The sequence below is a fragment of the Spermophilus citellus genome, assembly GCF_964194105.1.
Source record: "Spermophilus citellus genome assembly, chromosome: 15".
In the NCBI taxonomy this organism is placed as follows: domain Eukaryota; kingdom Metazoa; phylum Chordata; class Mammalia; order Rodentia; family Sciuridae; genus Spermophilus; species Spermophilus citellus.
In genome coordinates this window covers 78,236,108-78,260,518 of record NC_138195.1, presented here as the reverse complement: position 1 = coordinate 78,260,518, position 24,411 = coordinate 78,236,108, and the positions used below count along the sequence as shown (strand labels likewise).

The following is a 24,411-nucleotide window of genomic DNA, read 5'->3' as shown; positions in this document are numbered from 1 at the left end:
TTAAGTCTGGTTCAGGGAACAACAAGTGCTTCTCCCTCTCTCCGAAAGCTAATGCCCTAAATTCTGAGCCAATTCTTTCCTCTAAGGCAAGAGATTATGAAATACTTGTCCCCATTAAGTCCTCACTTATCTCTTTCAGGTATCTTAAGTTTTCTTGCTTACCACTTGATTTTTCCCACCATCTTTCAGATGTGGACTGGAACCACTCATTTTATTTAGTTTCTCTCTTCTTGGCTCCATGAACTCAGGGGAAATGGAACAGATGTTCTGATGCAACACATCTTTGGTTTTTTCATGGCTTATCCAAGTGCTTATTGACTGCTGACTAGAACTCGGAGTTCTTGTGAGCAGCAAAACCATTTGGTAGGGGTTGGAGTTGTGGCTCAGTGGTAGAGTGCTTGCCTAGCACGTGAGAGGCACTGGCTTTGATTCTCAGCACCACATAAAAATAAATAAATAAAATAAATATTAAAGAAAATGCTAAAAAAATTTTGATATAGGTGAATCAGGCCCTTCACCAGGATCAATGCAGGAGGAAGTGCAGATCACCTCTTAAAAATGTAGGCACTTTGATTTAGTGTCAGATGTTGTTCTAAGCACCAGGGACAGAAAAAGAACAAGAGCCCCATTTTCCCTGCTCTTGAGGAGTGCACATTCTGGAGATCTTTAGTCCCACAGAAAATATATGATAATTTACTAAATGCCACTTATTTCTCATCTTTAAATGTAACAGAAACAATCCCTCCACAGATGGTTATGTTTTGTATGTGTAGGGTGTGTGTGGGGTACAATACACATAAATCAAATTTTTTATCATGTTAAAAAGATGTTAAGTGCTATGGAAAAAAATAAAGCAGGGTAAGGAGGGTTGGGTATGTCAGAGAGGGTTTACAACTTTGAATAGGGTGGTCAGGGTAGGCCCCATTAAAAAGGTGATATTTGAAGGAAAATGAGGAAGGGAGGCCTGATATTTGGGGCAAGAGCAAATGCAGAGACCCTAGGGCATAAGTGTGCCAGTTTTTAAGGGTATCAAGGAGGCCAGTTCAGCTGGAGTAGATTCAGCAAGGTGGGAACAGTAGGACATGATGTTCCAGGAAGATCACGTAGGGCTTTCATCCTGAAGGAAATGAGGACCCACTGTCAAGTGCTGAGTAGAGAAGCATTTTGATCTTAGGCTTCCAAGCATGGTTCCAGCTTCTGTGTTTAGGCTAGACTGTGCAGTTGCGGGCATAATCGCACTTGTGAGGTGGTAGCGATGCACACCAGAGGGGTGACAGATGCAGCGGGTGGAAATGGTCGGATTAGGAGATCGATTTTGAAGACAGGACGAACAGGATGTGCTGACAGACTGGATGTGGGGTAGGAAAGAGAAGAGGTAGGGACGATTTAAAGATTTTTGACCTTAAAGAATAGAAAATCTTGCCCTTAAAGAAGGGGTAGCATTTGAGACGGTGAACACTGAGGGAGAACGTTTCTGTTTTGTTCTGGTGAATTGGGTCAGGAGCTCCCTTCGGACACATTAGGCTTCAGGGGACTATTAGCTATTCAAGTGGAGTGGGCAGCTGGATTTTGAAGCTCTCTGGAGAAATCAATTTGGGGGCATCTATCTGTAAAGCCTTAGAAAGTGAGGCGCTGCTACAAAACCTTGGGGCGCCTGTCGAGGGTCCTCCAGAACTGGCCATGTCCCCTCCTCTCAGCTCTCCTAAAAGCGGGAACATCCCTGGTGGCACCCCTTTAACCCTCAAAGCCCTTCTCTTTCCTCTTTCGGGAAAGATGATAAAAATAAACAGTAATGATGACGCGCCCCGCACGGCGTCCTTTCCGGAGGCGCTGCCGGCAGCGAGGCACAACCTTGCAGGAAGAAAGGCGGGTTCGGCGGCGGCGGCCTCCAGCCTCGCGAGGGGCGGAGAGGCCCCAGCCCGGAGCTGGGCGGGGCCTGGGGTGGGCGGGGCCGAGGCCGGGTACGCCACAGAGGGGGCGTGGCTCGCTGAGCGCGCACGCCCGCCGGCCTGTTCGCGCACCTCCCTCTTCCTGCCTTTCCGGGGGTGATCAGCTGGTCTGCGCTCCCCTGACGTGGGCCGGGGCACGTCACCATCGAATGGCAGCCTCCAGAAAGCCACCGCGAGTAAGGTGAGGGGACTCTACCGGGGAGCCGGCGTCCGGGCAACGCGCGGCTGCCCTGTCGGTTCGCGCGTGCTGCAGCCTGGAAGGCAGGGCCGAGAGGGTAAGCCGCGGTGGGCCAGCCGCAGTCGGGCGAGGGCCGAAGCTGCCAGAGTCTCTTGAGAGGGAGCCAAGGGACTGAGCCATGCAGCTGGGCAAGATCCGGTTGGTTTCCGGCGGGGCCACCGGCGCCCCAGAGCAGCCTGAGCCTGTCCCGGCCTAGTGTGCTAGAAGACCTGCCCGCTGGACCCGAGGGCGCGGTGGGGGTCACCGCCCTCCACCCCGTGGCCCCGCCGCGAGGCCCAGCAATTGCAGGAAGTTGCCTGGTCTTGGATTCTCCCTGGGTACAGAGAGGTGGGCGATCCCATGCCCTCGCCTCTCTTCCCCAGCCATCTGATCTTAAAGTTTTCACCTGACACTTCTGATACCTGCATTTCATTTTACAGAACCTCACCACCACAAAGATAGGCACTTCTGGGCCCTCCCCACTCAAGTGTTTTCAGGGCAATATTTTGGCATAACGTTTAAGAAAATCCCACCAGTTACCTGCCGTGGGGGGTTCTTGGGCACAAAGAGATGAGAAGGATAATCCCTCTGCTTCGAGTGAAATATGTCTTAGTTTATTTTCCCCAACAATGAGGGTACACTTACTAACAAAGTGGGAGACCAAGAGAGTCCATCAAAGTACACAAAGGTCAGAATCCAAACTTTCTGATAATTCCCAGAGGTCACTCACCCTCTAAACATATGAGATTTGAAGGAACTCATCATGGCAGTATGGCCAGGCTTACCTGCCAAATTCAGATCAGAGCTTGTGAGTGGACAGATTACAAGCCTACCTTGACCTTGACTTGATTGGTCTTGCCACATTTAGGAGTGAGCTGAGATCCAGACCTGCATTATGGAAGGGTGTGATGAACTTCACTGTGGAGAGATCTAAGTTAGTACTGGAAGTGAGGCCAGGTAAGTTGATAATGAAATGATGAGTAAGGCTCTAGACTGGAAGGAAGCCTTTGAGGACCAGGTAGTCATTGCTGGATTCATAGAATGACAATATTTTAGAAGCAGAAGAGTCAAGATGGTAGCCTGAAAGAGGGGAGGCCACTTGCCCCAGGCCTTTTCCATAAGTAGTAGAATTTCGGTGCTATCCAATGTAAAAGTGAGGACTTCTTTCAATTTGGGTGATAGAAACTGAACTCACATTGACTCAGGTAAAAAAGGTTGGACTGCTTTCTAGTGCAGCTGAGTCCAGAAGCACCCACACTCACTCTTTTGACCTCTTGTTTCTTTTCTCTGATTTCAATGTTGGCCTCATTCTCAGGCAGACCATCTTCTTATGGCAGGTTATGAGAGCTGTAGGCTAACAGCCCCAGCAGAAATAGTATTATCTTTCCTGGTAGTCAGAACAGAAGGTCCAGATCTGATTCTCACTGGTTGACTTCATTCTTATGTTCATCCCTGAATCAGTCATTATTGCCAGAGGGATGGATTGACCTGGGACCCAGAACCTGGTGGGTGAGTGGGTGATACTCATTCCAGTCCCTTGGACTGAAATGGAGAAGGGATGTTCTCAAAAGGAAAACCAAGGTGATCATTCAAAGGAGGAGGGAGAGATTCTGGTAGACAAAGACAACATTTCCCCACCCTAAGAACCATTCTAGTTTGCCTTTATCTCTTCTTACTAGGGATGATTGAGCATCATGGTTCTTGTTTTGCCCTGTCCTGAGCAGTAGACATGTATGATTCTCATCATGGACTAGGGGTAGTGTTGGGAGAGGGTACCTAGAACCCCATTGGGATTTTTTTTTTTTAAAGAGGGAGAAAAATGTGTGGTTGTTAGTAGTTCTGGCCATAACTATCTTGCACAAAGGTTAGACAGGAAAGTGCCCTGCATACCTCCATTCCTTTTATCCCTGCTGTGGCTCATCATGACTCTGGGAAGGTGGAGGCTAAAGATGTCCTGGGAAGGGGGAAGAGCACTGAACTCAAGAGTTGAAAGGTCTGGACTCTGGTTCTGGTTCTATCACTAAATTGCTCTGAGCCTTTGAGCAAGTCATTTAATCTTTTCCAGTTTCTTTGTCTAGAGGAGGGAGTTGAATTAGGTGGTCCCTGAGGTACAGCCCCTTAGCTCTAACATTTAATGATGGTCCTGCTTTGATAGTTTGTAAATGTGTCTGGCAAAATAAGTGAAGGGAAGATGGGTCTTGGAGTCTACAGAGACCACAGTACTACAAGAGCAAGGCAACTGTATTGTTTACCTGCTTGTGGCTCCAGAGATCCTGAGAGAGTTCAAGTTGGTGATGTTTACCTGGAGAGCTTGAGCCTGCCTGTCACACCTGGTTTTGGCTCATTACTTTGCAACTATGGAGGTGTATGGTCTCTTTTATCTTTGTTACTTCTCCTGAATGATAGGACTACCTCTGGATAACCTCCTCCTGTCTGTCTAGTCCTGTGTCTAAACCAGTCATTGGGACCAGCTATCCATAGATAGATAAGAGCTACTGACTTCTTTCCCTCAACATCTTGGAAATTTACATATAAAGTTATGAGAAATTGGTTGAGAATGTACCCCTGCTCAACAAAAAGAAGTGTCTTTGTTTAAAAATTCAACAGCATTATTTAACAACTTTATTGTATCATGCATGAAACAATTCATCTGCTAAAGTGTACAGTACACTAGTTACTAGTATATTTACCAAGTTTTATGGTCATTACCACAGTCGATTTTTAGGGCATTTATCATTCTCCCCCAAAAATATTGTACCACTTAGTAATCACTCTTCACTACCCCCAGTCTTTGGCAACCACTAATCTGCTTTCTGCCCCTATGGATTTGCTTATTTGGGTCATTTTATATAAATGGAATCATATAGTTTGTGGTCTTCTGTGAGAGGTTTAAACCCTTAGTGTAATGTTTTCAAGGTTTACCTATGTTGTAAGTATGGTTTGTTATTGCCAAGTAACAGTCCATTGTATGGTTAGAACAATTTTATTTGTCCATCTATAAGTTAATGGGCTTTGGATTGTTTTTGCTTTTTGGCTATTACAAACAATGAAGCTGTGAACATTTGTGTATACATTTTATTTTTCTACAGCACTGGGAATCAAACCCAAAACCTCACACATGCGAGGCATGGGCTCTACCACTGATTTATAGCCCTAGCTCTATGTACAAGTTTTGATGAGGATATATGTTTTCAGTTTTCTTGAATATATAACTGGGAGTGGAATTGCTTGGATTGTATGCTAACTCTGTGTTTCATCTTTTAAGGAACTATCAAGCCACACCATCATTTTACATTTCCACCAGCAACGTTTGAGGGTTATAATTTTTCACACCTTTGTCCATACTTGTTATTATCTGTCTTTTTTGATTATTACCTTCTTGGTGGATGTGAAATGCTATTGTGGTTTTGACTAATGACTAATGATGTTGAGCATCTTTTCATTAGAAAAATGTCTATTCGGATTCTTTTCCCATTTTAAATTAGGTTATTTATCTTTCATTGTTGTTGTAATAGTTCTTTATACATTTAGGATACTAGACTCTTAACCGCATTTGCAAATATTTTCTCTTATTAGTGGGTTGTTCTTACAGTTTCTTGATATGGTATCTTTTGAACCACATAGTTTTTATTTTGATGAAGTCTGGTGTATGTGTTCTTTTGTTGCTAGTGTTTTTGATGTTGTATCTTTAGAAATCATTGCCAGATTCCAAGTCAGGTGGACTTATGCCAATATTTTCTTTTAAGGGTTTTATAGTTTAGCTTCTATTTTATATCCATGACCTATTTTGAATTAATTTTTGTACATGGTGTGAGGTGGGTCCAATTTAATTCATTTGCAATGGTGATGATTGTTCCAGTACCATTAGTTGAAGAGACTATTCTTTTTCCATTGAATGGTCTTGGTAACCCTTGTCAGAAGTCATTTGACAGTAAATTTGAGGGTTTATTTTTGGGCTCTTCAATTCTATTTTATTGATCTATAAGTCTATCCTCTTATCTTGATTACCATAGTTTTGTATTAAGTTTTGAAATCAGGAGGGGTGAGTTCTTTTTCAAGATTATTTTGGCTATTGTCGGTCTCTTGAATTTCCTTATTTTAGGATCTGCTTGCCCACATTTCTGCATTGAAATCTGCTAGAATTTTGATAGAGAATGTGTTGAGTTTGAAGATTTGTTTGGGGAATATTGCCATCTTAATATTAAACCTTCCAATCCATGAACATGGAATATCTTTCTACTTAGGTCTTATTTATTTCAGTAATCTTTTGTACTTTCCTTAGTATACATATTGTATTTATTTTGCTAAATTTATTCTTCAGTAGTTGTTGTTTTTGATGCTATTATAAATAGACTTAATTCTTAAGTTTCATTGTTTGTTCATTGCAAAGATATGGAAATAAAACAGATTTTTGTATGGTTTTGTATCCTGCATTCTTGATGAATTTTTTTACTCTTAATTTCTTTTTGGTGAATTCTTCAGGATTATCTATATTTAAGATAATGTCATTAAAAGGAAAGAGTTTCACTTCTTTACTAGATGCATTTTGTTTTTTTTTCTTGGCTAATGGCCCTGTGTAGGACTTCTAATACAGTGTTGAATAGAAGTGACAAGAGTAGTCAGCCCTGTCTTATTCCTGATCATAGGGAAAAGCATTTAGTCTTTCAGCATTACGAATATTATTAGCTGTGGGTTTTGAAATATTATTTCTCAGGTTGAGGAACTTCTCTTTTCGTTTTTTGAGTACTTTATCATTAAAGGGTTTTGGATTTTGTCAAAAGCTTTTCCCATGTCTCTTGAGATGATCATGTAGTTTGTGTTTTTTATTCTGTTGATATGGTGTCACATTAATTGACTTTCATATGTTGCACTAACCTTGTCTTCCTGAGATAAAATCCATTTTGTAATGCTGTATGATCCTCTTTATAGCTACTGAATTCAATTTGCTGGTATTTTGTTGAGAATATTTGCATTTATGAGTGTGTGTGTGTGTGTTATGTAATGTGTATGGTATTGGGGATTGAAACCAGGGCCTTGTGCTTGCTAGGCAAGTGTTCTACCACTGAGCCACACTCCTGACCTGGTGTCTTTTTTTTTTTTTTTATGGAAGATACCTGGTTCTCTCTAAAATAAGGAAATGCAAGAGACCGACAATAGCCAAAATAATATAGAAAATCCTGAAGAATTCACCAAAAAGAAATTAAGAGTATTCTGCCCTGTGAAACTAAAGTAGCAGCCATATGAAAGCAGGCCTGGAGTGACTGGTGAAAATGTCTGGTCTTTAGTTCTGGCCATGTGATAGACTGAGTTAATGTGGACCTGTCTCTAGAAACACTTTGGTCAAACTATTACCTAATTGTCTTTATGTTCATAGCTGAAAATAAAAGTAAAATCCTAAATCCCTATAGTAGGCCCCTGGTGCCTTTCTGGTCTTACCTCCTAACCACTTACCTTCATGCATCCCCCCAACCCCCCAAAGGTGCTGGCCTCCTGCTTTTCCTCAGGCACACTAGCCATACTTCTGCCTCATGTGCCTTATTATTTGCTGTTCTCCTTTTCTGGAATGTTATTCCACTAGATATTAATGTGGTTTACCCCTTCACTTATTTTTAGGCCTCTGCCAAAATGTCAGCTGTTATCAGAGACTCCTTCCCTGGCTACTTCATATGAAACAACCTTCTACTTATTGCCTAAACACCCTCTTTCCCTTTCCCAGCTTTCCTTTTTATTTTATTTTTTTCATAGAACATGTCTCCCATTCCCCTGCTCCATCCCATGTACACTTCTTGAAGTCAGATATATTGTCTTTTTTCGTTTACAGTTGTGTCTAGAATATGGACTAGCTTTTGAAAGATTCTCAGTAGATATTTGCTTGTGTAGACTTGAAAGAGAAATCCTCAGGTACCAGAAATTTAGAGAGAACTTAGAACCTGAATGGTACACTGTTAAACTGAGCCCGGGAAGTTTATCCAATGCAATGAGAGACCTTTATGCCAGGAGTCTGGGGCATCATACTGCCCTATATAGGAATAGGAGACTCATGGGCAAATCTTCTAGCCAAGATATTAATGTGACAGTTGTACTAGAAGCAGAAGCACACAACAGTGGAAGTAATACTTGTAAGAACCAGGACACATCTCATTCTCACAGGCAGTATCTACTGACGAGAGCTCTTAATAGAAGATTACAAAGCATACAGGTATGAGCCACCACTAGCAAGAGGCTGCAGATGCAGCAATTGGGAGGATTGATATCCCAAATGGAAAGTCTGAAAGGAACTATAAAATAAGAACCTAAAATGGTTAAATTGCGAAGAGAAGAAATAGAAACCAGAGTAGAAAAAAATAGTATACCATAAAGAAAAAAAAAAGCCCAAACCAGGCGCAGTGGCGCACACCTGTAATCCCAATGGCTCAGGAGGCTGAGACAGGAGAATTGGGAGTTCAAAGCCAGCCTCTGCAATGGTGAGGCACTAAGCAACTCAGTGAGACCCTGTCTCTAAATTAAAAAAAAAAAAAAAATAGGGTTGGAGATGTGGCTTGAGTGGTTGAGTGCCCCTGAGTTCAATCCCCTGTACTAAAACCAAACCAAAACAAAACCCCCCAAACCCCACAAATGTGAAAGAGGACCAAATAGAACTGTACAAGTGAAAAAATAAAATAAAATAAAATGTTTGAAAATAAAATCTTCTTAGTCTGGCCATATAGAATATAAGACATAGTGAAGAGAATTCATGCAGTGGAAACTCTAACTGAGGTTAGCCTGCCATAGTGATGTTTTACACACCTGCAAGTTTATCTAAAGCTTTTGTTTATTCCATCACTGATATTGGGGTGAGAGTTCTTCTGACTCATGGAAGAAAACTGCTAAGTTGACTTGATGTCTTTGACTGAGCTTTGCCACGTTTACTGGTCAAAGTCTACAACATCCTGTTCTTTCTCTATTTAAGGGCGAATCACCAGGATTTTCAGCTGAGAAATCTAAGAATAATTGAACCTAACGAGGTGATACACTTAGGAGACACAGGTGGGAAAACAGGTAATAATAATTTTGTCTATAAATTAGATGGTGCATCTCAAAAGGATTTTAGATATCTTCATCCCAATCCCAAATTGGGTGAGAAGAGAGGATAACAAATTAATAATTGGTCATGACTGGGGTTGAGGATCTAGAAATTAAAAATCATTTTGTTTTTTGGCTTCTTGAGTGTGGTTGGTTACTGTTTTTATTTATTTACCACTTTCTTTGGTTAGCAAATCTGAGAATTGTAGTGGTTTTCATTTCCCATTCTTGTGGGGATGGGCGGTAATGGTAATAGAGATAGGCTATAATTGAAAATATATTATTTTTATTTTTCTAATCTTGTTCTTTATTTTTAATATAGTCCTTTATTGATTTACCTTAGAAATTAGCTTTCAACCTTTCATCAAATTCTGAAATGAGAAAATATATTATTGTGCTTTATAAATTAAAATTATACCTTTAGGAAAATCTTTTTGGGAAGAAATTTCTGGGACCATCCTTTCTTCCCTGCGCTTGTTAGTTGTATGAGGGGTTGACAGAAACCTGGATTCTGAAAGGGATACATTACTATATTCCTATCCCAGATAAGCCAGTGCTTTTCTGTGGAGAATCTCAGTGTTTCCTCCTAGTTGACTGAAGAATTCAGCCCTTGAAGTGCATAAAAACTGTTGACTATCTAATTTCCCTTGGAACAGCAGAGCTATGATCGCTATGATTGAAATTTTAGGTCTTTTTTTATTTAAAAATATAGATATATCTATCCAGCACATTTTGGGAAATATTAGGAAATAGGAAAGGAAAGAGGAAGGAGAAGTATGAAAAAGAGGAAGTAAAGAAAGGGGAAAAGGGATAGATTCATCAGAACTGGAAGAAGACTTCTCTTTTTTAATTGTAGTTGGACCCAATATTTTAATTTTATTTATTAATTTTGTGTGGTGCTGAGGATTGAACCCAGTGCCTCGCACGTGCTAGATGAGCGCTCTACTGCTGAGCCACAAGCCAGCCCCTCTTCTCTTTACTACATATGAAGAAATAGTTTCAGGAAACTTAAGTTGTTTGGGGTTGTAGATGCCAGCTGGTTAATAGTGTTCGCATGTTTTGATTCTGCTGGTCTTAGAATGCTTTAGCCTCTTTTTAAGTCCCCTAGGTAATATGGTGGTAATGGAGCATGGACTTGAGAATTGGATACATTTTGTGTCCTGGTTTATGATGATCCAGCTGATTTGGGCAACTATTTAACTCCTTCCAACTCCTGTTCCTTTCTGTGTAAAATCCTAGGAGGATTACTGTGAGAATTCACCACTAACGTATGAAAGCCCTCAGCCTTCCCTCAGCCATGCCACAAGGAAACCACTACCACCTCAAAAGCTATTGATGCTGGAAGAGCATCTGTGCAAGCATTAAGATGCTGAAATGGGAAGAACTAGCCTTTTCTATTCTTATAACAAGAGGGGTGGGAATCCCAGATGGTGCTTTAGTCCAGGTTCAAATAGTTCTTAAGCTTCAGCAATGAATGAATGCATTGCTGTATTAGTACGTACTTTCACACACATTATCATGTTTAATTCTCCTAGCACCCAGGGAGGTAAATATGGAGGGCTGTCGTGTGAAAGCAGTGAAGAGTTGTGTTCGTGATAAAAACTGAAGATTTGGGAGCTTATTTCTAAAAGCAGAGCCACATGCACAAGAGACCTTTCCATGAGTCACTCTCTTTAAGTTACAATTTAAAAATACCTGGCAGTGTATGGGCTAATGTTACATCATGGATTAGGCCTGTTAGCTCTTGGCTGCTTCTAACATTTCTGAAAAATAAGAGAATATGGAATGAGCAGATGTTATAATACAGTATCTTCTAAGTTCCTAGCTTTCTTCTTTCACTGAAGATTTATTACCATTTGTTATATTGATTTTGAAAAGATCATAGACACAAAGTTGTGACACTCTTTTAGCCCTCTTGGGGTGAGTTTAGGTGTGTTAGGTGCTGAGCTGGATACATGGATACAGAAATGACAAGTTTTCTGCTTCAGGGAGAAGCAGTATACAAACCTGCTATACTATTATCACATTGCATTTATAGTTAGTTGTGTATTTAGCTTTAATGATTGTAAATACTAATGTAACATTTATTTTGTACCAGGTACTCTTAAGTGCTTCACATAGAGTAATTAATTTAATCCTCATAAAAATTACCCTATGACTTTTACCTCCTCCATCTTTTTTTAAAAATATTTTTAATTGAAGATGGACACAATACCTTTATTTTTTATTTATTAATTTTTTTTAGTTGTAGATGAACACAGTATCTTTATTTATTTTTTTGTGGTGCTGAGGATTGAACCCAGAGCCTCATACATGCCAGGTAAGCACTTACCACTGAGCTACAATACTAGTCTTACCTCCTCCATCTTTGCTGCCTTTTTGACTGCTGCTACCTTATTGGCTGAGGTTTATAATTGTGACGTCTTATCCTTTCCTTAGCTCTGGCTTCTTCCACCATTCAATCCCTTTCAAGGCCCTGTTGTTTTATGGCTATAGCTGCCCCAACCACAGTTGCCTATTATACTCACCTGACTGGTAGCTGTCCCTGCTGCTGTGGCCTATGACTTTAGCCATTGCTCGTTGATGTCCTCTCTACATTTACTCTTGCCACAAGCGCCCCTAACTATATCCTCACTGTCAATGTGTTATTGGGAGTTCTCTCATTGGGTCTGACACAGGTGGCAAAGAAGTGGTTGCCTTTGACCCAGGACACCAACCAAATGTGTTGGGCTTGAAGGGATAGGAAAGAAGAAAGAGGGGGAGTGTTGAGAGTGGTGATGGAGACAAGTAACACTTTGGAGGAAGTAAATATGCACTGTGGTGGAATGAGACAAGGCTGCTGCTGAATCTGAGAAGGCCTAGTATGCCAATCCAGAGGAGGAATGCAGTCATGAGGCAGGAGATCAGGAGTTCAAAGCCAGCCTCAGCAACTTAGAAGGTACTAAGCAACTCAGTGAGACCTTGTCTCTAAATAAAATATAAAAAAGGGTTTGGGATGTTGCTCAGTGGTTAAGTGCCTCTGGGTTCAATCCCTGGTGAAAAAAAAAAAAAAAAAATCCTGAAGTTAGAATGTGCCTGAATCAGAAGCCAAACATAAGGAAATTAATGATCTTGAAAGAAACTATATTGGACTCTTTATCAGACACTTGCTGATAAAATTAAAATTCCAGATGCAAAGGCTGCACTCCAGATCAATTAAATCAGAAGTCCCCCCAGGTGGTTTTCATGTGCAGTCAAGGTTGAACCACTAAAGCATTTTTGTTTGACCCTTTTTAAAAAATGTTATCTTGCTCAGAAATGTAGTTTGAAAATATGATAAATCTATTTTGAAGCTCCTTATAGGGAACAGAGTCAAATTTTCAAACACTGGCAATCTTATGAGGTCATAGTCAACTACCTATTGTATGATTCTAACTGTATGACATTCTAGAAAACACAAAGCTATGGAGACAGAAAGATCAGTTATCGCCAAGGGCTGGAGGAGAGGGAGGAATGAATAAATAGGTTGAGCACAGGATTTTTACAGTGGTAATACTTTGTATGGTACCATAATGTTGGATGTATCATTATGTATTTGTCAAAACTCATAGAATGTACAACACCAAGAGTGAACGGAAGAGTAAGCTGTGGACTTTGGGTGATAGTGATGTGTCTTTGTAGGTTCACTGATTGTTAAAAATGTGCCAGTCTGATGGGGGAATGCTGGTAGTGGGAGAGGCTGTGTGCAGGTTAGGGCATTTGTCACGTGGGAACTCTGTGCTTAATTTTGCTGTGAACCTGTATAAGGTCTATTAAAAAAAGAATTGGAAAAACTCATTATTCTACTTTGAGTTGTATAGTTTTTTGTTAGTAACCTATGGGATGTAGTAAAATGTGCATGACCCCTTGTCTGTGTGGGCTAGTTGCAAGGTCATTTTGTTACATGAAACTACCACTATAATGTTTAAGAATTGTTAACTGTTACCTGTATTTGTTGAGAGGGTCTTTTTGAAGATCCAGCTCAGTCATTTCTGTCATCTGTGCCTTCGTCACATAGAAATGGAGTTTCTGTGTGTAGTATTCATTGGAAGCAGTGTTCTTTTGATTTTGATACTCACATATTTGTAAAAGCTTCAGAATTTCTAGTGGGACCACAGTCAATGTCCTTATTTCTTTTTAATGACTTTTATTTTTCTATTCATATTTTGTGTTTTCTAGAGCTGGTGACTCCAGCTCTGATTTTGTTGGGCTGATAGGCTCCTCTGGGCCCCTGAGACTTCTTGGGGCTCAGTTTGAAACCTTGGGGCTTTAGAGAGGAGAACACAGCACTGAGGCCCTGGTCCTCTTCTCCCTAAGGTTGCATAGCTGGTTGGTAGCTGGTCATCCCTAGAGCAGAAGACTTGAAGACTGTTTTGAACCCAGGGCTTCAGGTATGCTCAGTAAGAACTCTGCCACCCTATAGCCCCAGCCTGCACTTAAGGCTTGATTCCTGGTGGACTGGGCTTTCTACTCCAAATCTATGGTTTGTTAGTTGACTGAAAAAAAAAAAAAGGTTTATAAAGCAACTTCTTTTAAAGCACTCAAATTTAAGAAGCAGAAAAGCATCAGAAGAAAAAATGATAATCATTCTAAACTTATCCCAAAGTAGCTACTCTTAACACTTGGGCAACTCTCCTAGAAACTCCTCTATGCATATATACATATATAATTTAAAATAAGAATAATCTATAGGTATTCTTTAAAATTTGTTTTTTAATCACTCACCAGTGTTGTCTAGCCATCTTTCCAAGTGAAATGTAGATCTATATAGTATTTTTCTAGTTTTGTGTAGTTTTTAATGGTTGCTTAGTGAACTGTTATATGTGTTTAAGTTTAACCAATCATGTTTTTCCCATTTATTTTTTACTTCCATGAATAGACATCAACACATATTTTTGTGTAATTGCTTATCTCCTTAGAATAAAGTACTAAAAGTGAAAAAGGTAGCCAATTTGGAAATGAGTATTAGTAGCTAAAACTTTCTTGCCACATAATTACCATTTGAACATGTTTAGAATCTGTACCCATTAGTGTTTCTGGCAGCTTTGGGCTTGTTCTGGTGGTGGGGTCAGCAGAAGATGCTGCTGGGGAGGGGCAGAACATGGCAGGCCCGATGGCTTGCTTTGAACCAGTCACTGAATTGCAGGGTGCAGGCTGGTTTTGGAACCAATTCTCCATCATTGCAGGTTGCAGAATGGCTCCAAAGGTGACTTCAGAGCTGCTTCGGCAGCTGAGACAAGCCATGAGGAATTTGGAGTACGTGACAGAACCAATCCAGGCCTATATCATCCCGTCGGGGGATGCCCACCAGGTACAGAGTGGCAGTGGATGGGGACAGAACACATCAGTCTTCCCTTTTGTGTCTTTTGCCCAACTCTAAGGTATTTGTAGAATTTCATTTGTTAACTCACAACCAAGCACGTCCTCTAGAGCTTGATATAGGGACATGTGTCCAGTAGGGTCTTGCTGAATACTCATAGATTTCACCCTCTTTTCTTTGTTTTCAATGAATTTAGCCAGCTTTCAATAAACTGTGAAAGAATAAGTGGACAAATTAAGTGGTGGAAGTCTTGGACCTTTCTGTTACTGATACAGTCCACCCATCTCTTCTGTCACGCCCTGCCCCTAGCAGAATTGTCTTCCCTGAAGGACAGGTAGCAGGTTATCATGCAAGTATCATGATCATGGTAATGTTGGGTTATGAAGATGAATTTAAGATTGAATTTCTTCCCTCACTGTGGTTATAGTTTTTAGTGGGAGATGGAAAAATATACAAAGTGCTCTTCTTCCTTAGAGTCATTTAAATATTTTTTAATTATTTATTTTTTAGTTGTTGCTGGACACAATATCTTTATTTATTTATTTATTTTATTGTGGTGCTGAGGATTGAACCCAGGGCCTCGCACATGCTAGGTGAGCGCTCTGCCACTGAGCCACAACCCTAGCCCCTAAGTATTTTTTTCCTTAATAATTTTTTTTTTACTTATAGGTGGACACAATATCTTTATTTTTATGTGGTGCTGAGGATCGAACCCAGTGCTTCCCCCATGCTAGGCAAGTGCTCTTCCTCTGAACCACAACTCCAGCCCCTCATCTAAGTATTTTTTCCAGCCTTTGCTTATGTGCAAGGAACTATCTTAGGTATTATACATGTTACAAAGGTGACAATTACTCCTGGTCTCTAGACTTCAGTTTAGTAATGGAGTTACGTTGTATACATATGTATCTGTATTGCAAGGAAGAACGTGGTAAATGCTATCAAGAAAATTTGGACAGTGGGCCTTGGAATTTTGATGAAGAGATTCACAAAGCAAGAGAGGCATTTGAGCTAGACCACTAGACCTTGAAGGACTGATGGGTGGAGTTTGGATAAATAGAATTGGGGTGAGGTGGAGTGAAAGAATTCTAGGTAGGAGGATTTATAGGAACAAAGGCAGAGAAACAGGAAGCTTCAAGCGCTTGCCAGATACAGTGTGGTAAGTTTCTCCAACTAGAACCCAGGGGAGTAAAAAGTAATAATGAAAAATAAGCCCGGTGTTTTAGGATTCTTGTGCAGATAACAGAAACTGCCTTGAGGCACCTTGAGAAATGGAATGCCTTGTGAGGGCTTAGGGGTGGAAGCACTGAATTGGCAACACTTGAGGCTCTGTGTGTATGTGTGTGTGTGTGTGTGTGTGTGTGTGTGTGTGTGTGTGTGTGGCGGGGCCTGGAGTATGCTTGCCAGGGCCTCTTGTAGGTGTCTGGTCCTGAGGATAGGAACCTAGCTGACTCTGAGCAAGAACTGGGTGGAGGATTTGACTCTTAGTGCACATCTGTTTTTCTGGCCAGCAGGACAGGTGGTATAAACTAGACAACTCTGGTTTGTATATCTTTCTTTCTTACTTTTAAGATGCCAGATTGAGCTAGAACCTTAATCCCAAATCTAGAGTCCCTAATGAGAACATGATGGGCATAAACCCTTTGTTCTGATTTCTTTGCATGTGTGTATTTAAGAGAGAGATACCACGTGGAACAAATATAAGAGGTGGGGGTCTACTTGATTGGAGCGGGTAGCTGAGGCAGGTAAGGGTATTACGGTCAGCTGAGCAAAGATCTCAAAAGATAAACAGTCTGGCTGACCTCCTTTCTGCCTTCCCCAAAGTCCTGGCTCATATGGCTGTGACAGGGTCAGACTTGTGATAACTTGGGGCAGCCTCAATATTAGACCCTTGCCTGGAGAGCTGGAATTTCCTGGCCTCAGGAGCAAGTGAAAATCTGAACTGAATAAACAGAGCAATTGAATGATTTAAAACAACAGCCTAAAGATTAGGATACCTTGATATTTAGAAGTGTTCCCCAAACCGTGTTTGACAGCATTCCTGTTGTGTCTTGTAAGATGTTCTGCAATAGTGCAATGAACTGAACATTTCTTTTATTGTAGTAAATACATAACTTGAAATTCACCATGGTAACCATTAAAAAAGGTATAGTACTGTAGTGTTAATGTATACATATATTGTTATGCAATAGTACACTAGAAGTTTTTTCATCTTGCAAAACCAAAACTCTAGACCTTTTATTTTATTTATTTATTTATTTTTCTGACCTTCTTTTTTTAAAAATATTTATTTATTTTTTTTTAGTTCTCGGCGGACACAACATCTTTGTTTGTATGTGGTGCTGAGGATTGAACCTGGGCCGCACGCATGCCAGGCGAGCGCGCTACCGCTTGAGCCACATCCCCAGCTCAACTCTAGACCTTTTAATTGACAAATCCCTGTTCTCCCTCTCCTCCCTACCCCTGGTAACCACCATTCTACTTTCTATTTCTAAGAGTTTGTCTACTTCAGATACTTCATACTTCAGATATTTGTCTTTTTTGTAACTAGCTTATTTCACTTAGCACAATATCCTCAAGGTTTATCTGCATATGACAGTGACTGACAGGAGTGAGGTGGTAACTCAAAGTTAAAAAAAATTTTTTTAAATTGAACCCAGGACCTCACACATGCTAGGCAAGTGCTCTACCACTGATCCACATTCTCAGTGCTTTATTTTATTTTATTTTGAGACAAGAATTTCATTAAGTTGCCCAGGCTAATCTTGAACCTGTAATGTTTCTACCTCAGCCTTCTGAGTAGCTGGTATTACAGACATGAACCATTACGTCCAAATTATTTGACAGTTTCTTAACTTCAGGACTTCTCAGGATCTTTCATATGTTGATATACCTTGCATAACTAACTCTAAGAAGAGGGTAAAATATTCAGCATTTCCCCAGACTTAAATGATTATGGAAATTCCTGTAGTCATCTCAGGGGTGGAGGGGGATATTCTAGTGTCTCATGAAATACTTTTGTTGATCCACAGTAGCACTTTTCATGCCATGATGGATTAGAACTTGCTCCTTGAAGTGAGAGGATGGAAAGATCCATGCGTGGAGAGGAGAGGCCACTGACGATGTAGAGGTAGATGAGAGGGGGGTGCTGAGCAAGCCTGAGGAATGTTGAGGGAATACTGGCTTTTGAGCCTAGTCATGTATTGGAAAAGTAGATGATCAAACTAGAAAGAGGGTTGGTGGCCTGTGAGGAAGCCATAGAGCTGGTATGATAATGTTACTAGCTTTAGTAGGCAGAGGGGAGGTGAGGCTAGCCTGGGGAATTTTAGATTTGGATTTTAGAATTGAGTTTTGTAATGGAATCCTTCCATCCATCTGTGTTCACTAGAAGAGATAGTCAAGATTCACCACATTTTCATCTTCACCAAGGAATGAATGAGTAAATAGTTGAGCTGGGCACATCACCATTTAAGAAGGGCAGACCTTGGCTTTTCCTTCTAGGAATTTCTTTTTCCTTGTGCTTGGGCTCTTTGCTGTTTCCCATCAGTCCTAGGCATTGGCCTTTGCACTTGGAACCAGAGGCCCATGAATTCTCTGGAGTATGCCAAGGGTGTTGTGCATTTTCTGCCTTCACGCATTGGGCTGTTTGCCAAGGCTGGTTTGACCTCAGCCGTCCTGCCTCAGGACTGGGCAGAATGGTGCGGCTGCTGCTGAGCCTGTCATGTAGCAGTTGTTTGGGGATGTTCTGGACGTCCCTTGCGCTGTTTGAAATTGGGGATCTCTTCTGAAAGGAGTTTCACAGTCTGTCATGGAGTCCCAGATAAAGACTCTTGATAACTTTCAATTATTGGTGAACCTAATAAAATAGGGGAGGCCTAATTGTGTGGGAAGATTGACCTGCGAGGGCCACTAAATGAAAGGCTGAAGGCTTCTGGTTAAGGGGGTATTCAGAGGTTTTGTCGTTTTGTGTTTCAGTTTCATTTTGCCTGGGGTTAGGATATGATCTGTGCAATCTGTGTGTTTACTAGTCAGGAACATTCCTGTAACCAAGCTAAGCCAAGTTTATCTTGATGTTCTTAGTCTTGGGTACTGTTCCCTAGCAGCTTTTTTTTTTTTTTTTTTGGTCATTATGAAACTGGTTTTTAAATAGCCTGATGGAGTGAGTTTTTTTTTTTTCTTTTTTCTTTTTGGTCTTTTTTAAAATTGAGATTTTATTTTGTATATCTTTATGGGTTACATTATGGTAATTTGATAAAAATAAGGGTAATAAGCGTTTCCATTTCTTCAAACATTGTGTGTTGGGAATTTCATATTCTTCTAGTCACTTTGGAATCCATCATAGATTGTTTTAACCAATAGTTACCCTATTGTTCTATAGAAAACCAGAATGAATTCATCCTCTGTAACTGTGGTTTGTTGCTCCTTACTGAAGTTCTTTCTATCCCCCACCCCCAGTCTCTAGTGACCACTATTCCGTTCCGCTCTTCTATGGGATTGACTTAATAGTCCCACAAATGAGTGAACATGTATTGCTCTGTGTCTGGCTTATTTCACTTAACATTAGCGACCTACAATTCCATCTGTGCTGCTACAAAGGATGAAATTTCATTCTTCTTTATGCCTATAATATTCCATTATGTATAGATAACATTTCTTTATCCATTTATCTACTGGTAGGCATCTGGGTTGATTCCATACTCTAGCTGTTGTAAATAGTGCTGCAATAACCATGGGAATGCAAGTATCTTTTTTTTTTTATTTTTTTATTTTTTTTATTTTGATTGAGGATTGAACCTGGGGTGCTTTACCCACTGAGGTACATTTCCAGACCTTTTTTTTTCTTTTGAATTTTTTTATTTTGAGACAGGATCTTGCTAAGTGCTGAGGCTGACCTCAAATCTGTGATCCTCCTGCTTCAGCCTCCCAGGTCTGTGCCAGATGTCTGGCTATAAATATCTTTTTGGTATAATGATTTCTTCTTCTTTAGATATATATCCAGTAGTGAAATTGATGGATCATATGGTGGTTCTATTTTTTGTTTTCATTTTTTTTTTCCCAAGGGATCTCCATACCATCTGCACTAATTTAAATTTCCACCAGCAGGTATGAGAGTTCCCTTTTCTCCCCCTTTCTCTTCATTCTCATTAGCTTTTTTTTTTTGTCTTTTGGATAATAGCTATTTTAACTGGAGTGAGGTGATATCTCATTGTGGTTTTGACTTGCATTTTCCTGATGATTAGATGTTGAACATTTTTCAACTTGTTGGCCATCTGTATATCTTCTTTTGAGAAGTATCTGTTTAGTTCTTTATCCTGTTTTTAATTGGATTACTTGTTTTATGGGAATTTAAAACATTTTCTGTGTCTGACATTAGGTGTGGCCTGATATATCCAAAACAATTACTTTTGGGAACGGCAGTGAGGCTGGCCAAACCACAGGGGCTGTTCCAGGCTCCCCTCAGCTCTTTATCTCCTACTAATGATCCTGGAATATAGAATTAGATGGCTTTTCCTTAGATGAGGAGAACAAGGCTCTAATCCCAGACAAACATGTCTTTCCAGCAGCATTCTGAAAATAAAAAGTCAAGCTTGCTTGGTATTAATTGTCACTTATTGCAGAAGTTGCTGTTTAGACTTCACAAACTTACATTCTGTACTCTGGCTGTTCTCCCATTTTCGCCACCCTGTTTTTCTTTTCTAATCTCTAACTGGCCTTTCTGTAGCTTAGCTCTCTGTCCTGCATATATGGGGGAATTTGTGTATCTCTTCTGTCTGCCTTGTCAGCGCCTGGTGCTGGGCACATGCTGAGGCAGGAGGTTAGCAATCTATTTGGGTTCAGATGCCAGAGTTGCCACTTCCTAGTTGCTTGACATTGAGTAAATTACTTCACATTTTTAATGATTATGTTGAACTCTCTGGGTCTCTCTACCTGTAAAAGGTGTGTGTGTGGGGGGATAATGATAGTACCTACCTCATAGGACTAAATTAACTTGGGATTAATAGATGCAGATGCTTAAAGCTTGTCCGTCTCCTAATGAGTTGTCTTATATAATAATACCTTATTATTATTATTATTTCTATTATAGAAATGAATGAGATTTCCCTTAAGAAGATCACAGAGTAGATAAGTCACAGTTAAAAATGCTAACACAGGGCTGGGGATGTGGCTCAAGCGGTAGCGCGCTCGCCTGGCATGCGTGCGGCCCGGGTTCGATCCTCAGCACCACATACCAACAAAGATGTTGTGTCCGCCGAGAACTAAAAAATAAATATAAAAAATTCTCTCTCACTCTCTCTTTAAAAAAAAAGTGCTAACACAGTTGGAAACTGGCAAATGTCATAGGAAAGAACTCAATCAGCACTGTCTAGTAGAAATATATGAGCCATTTATGTAATTTTAAATCTTCTTATAGCAACATCAAAGTAAAAGAATCAGTTAAATCAAATTAATAATATATTTTGTTTACCCTAGTATGTCCAAAATATTATAATTTTGACATATTAATATAAAAATTAGAATAGGACAGTTTATATTTATTTTTTTTTCATACTGAGTTTTCAAGTATGGTATTTTACATTTAAAGTCATCTCAATTTGGATATGTAATTTTCAACATAAATTTTTGATCTGTATTTAAATTTTTTTTGTATTTAAATTAATAGTTAAATTTATTCATTAAATTTAAAGTTGAAAAAATAGACCCACACACCCAAGTTGTTCTAAACATACTTAAAAATTTTCCAATAATTTAATCTTGAGTGTCAGTTTTATTTCAATTAATTAAAATGAAATGTTCTGTTTTTCAATCATATCAGCTACATTTCAAATGCTCAGTAGCTGCATGTGACTGGTGGCTGCTGTAATGGACAGCATAGGTTTATATAAAGTGTAGAAGGCATTCATAGGTGAGAGAGAATATTTTAAGCCAGCCAGGGTCAAAGAAGACTTCATGGGGGAAGTACCATTTACATTGGAATGTGAAGAGGTAGAATTTGGATGTATGGAGAGAGAGATAGGCATAGAAGATACACCATGAAAAATCTTTGAGACGAGGGGAACAGAGAGAAGGCACACACTGGGAATTGAGAAACATGTTCAGAGGCTATTTCAGGATCCCAGAATCTGGGAAAAGAGGGCCTGGACTTGGGTCCAGCATTAGGAGCAGAGCAGAGAAGAGGAACTGGGAAGAGAAGTAGTAGAACCTGGATTACATGTGGGCTTCATATGCAGGAGGCAGAGAGGATTGGGAATTTTGGGGCCCAGGGTATTTGTGGTGCCATCAATAAAAAGAAATAGGCTTTGTTTCAGTTGCTGTGGAGAGCAGGGGCATCGTTGGGGTGACTCTATTAAGTGGGTTTCTGGGTCCTTGCCAAGACTGTGAGAACAAGAAGGAAGGGTTGGCTTTGTGTGTGACCTGCACAGCAGCCTCTTCAGCAATAGAGAGGCTCTGTTCTCTGTGACTCTTGCTCCTCATTGTTTCATTTCAGGCTTGATTCAAGGTTGATGGAATTTCTCTTTTGGGGTGGGGAAGGGAGGGTGTTGGAGAAGTGAAGGGGAATCTTTAATTCTATCCTTTGTGTATTTTCCAAAACACAAATACACACACCCACACACTGTTCCCTACTACAGAGAAACGTACCCCAATTGCACAATTACTCAAGGACTTGGCACTCCAGTGGTCTGCTGCTCTCTGTCCTCTACCCCTCTGAGGATTTCTTTTTTTAAAACTCAGAACAAAGGTTGTGGTATAATGAATTTAGGCCCAAGGGGACTTTTACAGTGAGGACTTGTCCTTTTTCTCTGGTAATCTGGAGGCTTTCATGTAGTGTCTTAAGTGAAACATTGGGATTTGTGGGCACCATTGGCTTCAAATCAGGAGAATCATTGGTTGGGCCCAGAGCTGTGTAAGTACTTCCTTTTAGAAATCCCAGTTCCTCATCCTCCCCATCTGAAAGGATCCATATTAAATTCTTGGGCTTGGCTTATAAAAGGGTCATATTTGTCAGAGACTCTGCCAATATATTTCACTGTGTTTATGGTTCCTTCTTCTGGAAGATACAAATCAGATTTTCCTAAACTCTTTGAACGCTTTTCTGTTCCTCCAGCTTCCTGGTTTGTTTGTTTTGTGCTTTAAGAGGCTTTTTCCTAGGAGGGGTAGTGATTTTGGCAACTTTGTGAACTAGGGTAATGCCAGCAGTAGTAACCCATCTTAAAGTGTCAGTGGCTTGATACTGTGAAGGCTTTTATCTTCAAGTACAAGAGTGGATTTCCTGGGTAGGATCCAGGCTCTTTCCATCCTATTCACCCCTACCCCAGAAAGGAGTATGGAGAGGGAACACTCATATTTAAGTGCCCTGACCCAGACATCACTTCCCATACACATTCTATTGGTAAGACCTGGTTACATGACATCACCTAGATACAAGAGGGCCTAGGAAATGAAGTCCTGGTTGGACAGACACTTTTCAGTGACTCTTCTACACTAAGGTAGGAATATGAATCTTTGGACAACTATTTGTTTTCACTACATACCTCGACTTGGTTCCATTTAGGAGAGAATAGGAAATTTCCAAAGACTGGGAGTTATCTAAATATCTGGGCACAAGGAATCCATGTCTTCATTCACAATTTACACTCTGGTACTTCCTGTGGACAGTCAACCATTTATTCATTCAATTTTGTTTTCATTGAGAACCTCCTATGTTTGAGGCATGTGCTAGGCGTATGGGAGTGGAGGGTCAGGGAGGGGAAGGTGTCATCCCGGTAGGTGCTCTGGTAACCTCAGTCATCACTCAGCCATCAGTCTTCCTTGCCCTGTTCCGTATGCATGTGGCCATGGTGACCACTCTTTTAAAATCCCAGCTCTGGTCTTTAAGTGTCTGTCTAGAACTTGCAGGATAAAGTTCAAGCTTAGGGTAAGGGTTGATGTTTTTGACCTTGTCTTCAGACGGCCTTGCCAGAAATCTCTGCTGCTTCCTTGAACTTCCTGCCCTGTTAGGCCAGTAGGCTTGCTGCCTCCTGTGGGAGTTGCTCTGGAAATACATGCCCTTAAGTCCTCAGCAAGAGATAGTAAACAATTACTACGCCCCACAATAACTTGGGCCTTACCTCTGCTCCGATAATGAGGTGTGGCTCCACAAGTAGATATCACCCGGTGGGGTTGAGTTACACTCACTTGTTCCTTTGTAATCCTATCCCTTTGCCCTTTTTGGGATAGAATGTTCCATGGAACCTCCCCTTGTGTGTCCCCTATATAAGAATAAAGAATTCCAGTGATTCTCTCTCTTTCCATGAATCCTTAAGGTCGGAGAGCCATCACAGATTTTGGAGAGGTTATTTCTGTACGTTTGTGTGCTTTCTTCCCCCATTTTCGTAAGTTATTGGAATAGTGAGATTTTTGTGAACCCAGCATTTATCGCCAGCCTCCCCCAGACCTTGCCTCTTGCTTCTTGGCCTTCTCACACCTTTCCTTCTCTCTACATTGTTCTCTTGCTCTTCCTCACCTGTCCATGGTGGCCTGGGTCAAACCTCTGAGCTTGTCCTGATGGATTTAAGGCAAATCTCTATATCCTTAAAACTGTAGCAAATTTTTTAAAAATGTATTTTTTTTTAGGTGTAGATGGACACAATACCTTTATTTTATTTGTTTTTATTTTTATGTGGTGCCGGGGAACAAACCTAGTGCCTTATGCATGCTAAGCAAGCATTCTACCACTGAGCCACAACCCCGGCCCTGAAAACTGTAGCAAATTTTGTATTGCCTGTTCAGCATAGTTTATGTGGTTGTGCATTACTGCTGACATTTCATGCAATAACTCTCTTATTTTGCTGGCCGGATTGTCTGCTCTA

General features: G+C 40.6%; 1 protein-coding gene across 7 annotated transcripts in view; it reads left to right on the top strand.

The window, feature by feature from the left end:
- Positions 1-1,998: 1,998 nt before the first annotated feature.
- Positions 1,999-24,411, top strand: part of XPNPEP1 (X-prolyl aminopeptidase 1) — a 51,611-nt gene continuing 29,198 nt past the window's right edge. Inside the window, exons 1-3 of one of the 7 annotated variants that reach the window (XM_081266959.1) lie at positions 1,999-2,130; positions 9,116-9,192; positions 14,433-14,557. In XM_081266959.1, coding sequence (XP_081123085.1) covers positions 2,099-2,130; positions 9,116-9,192; positions 14,433-14,557 — 234 coding nt within the window. In that variant the 5' untranslated portion in view covers positions 1,999-2,098. The other 6 variants (XM_081266958.1, XM_081266960.1, XM_081266963.1 and 3 more) reach the window with 6 other exon arrangements.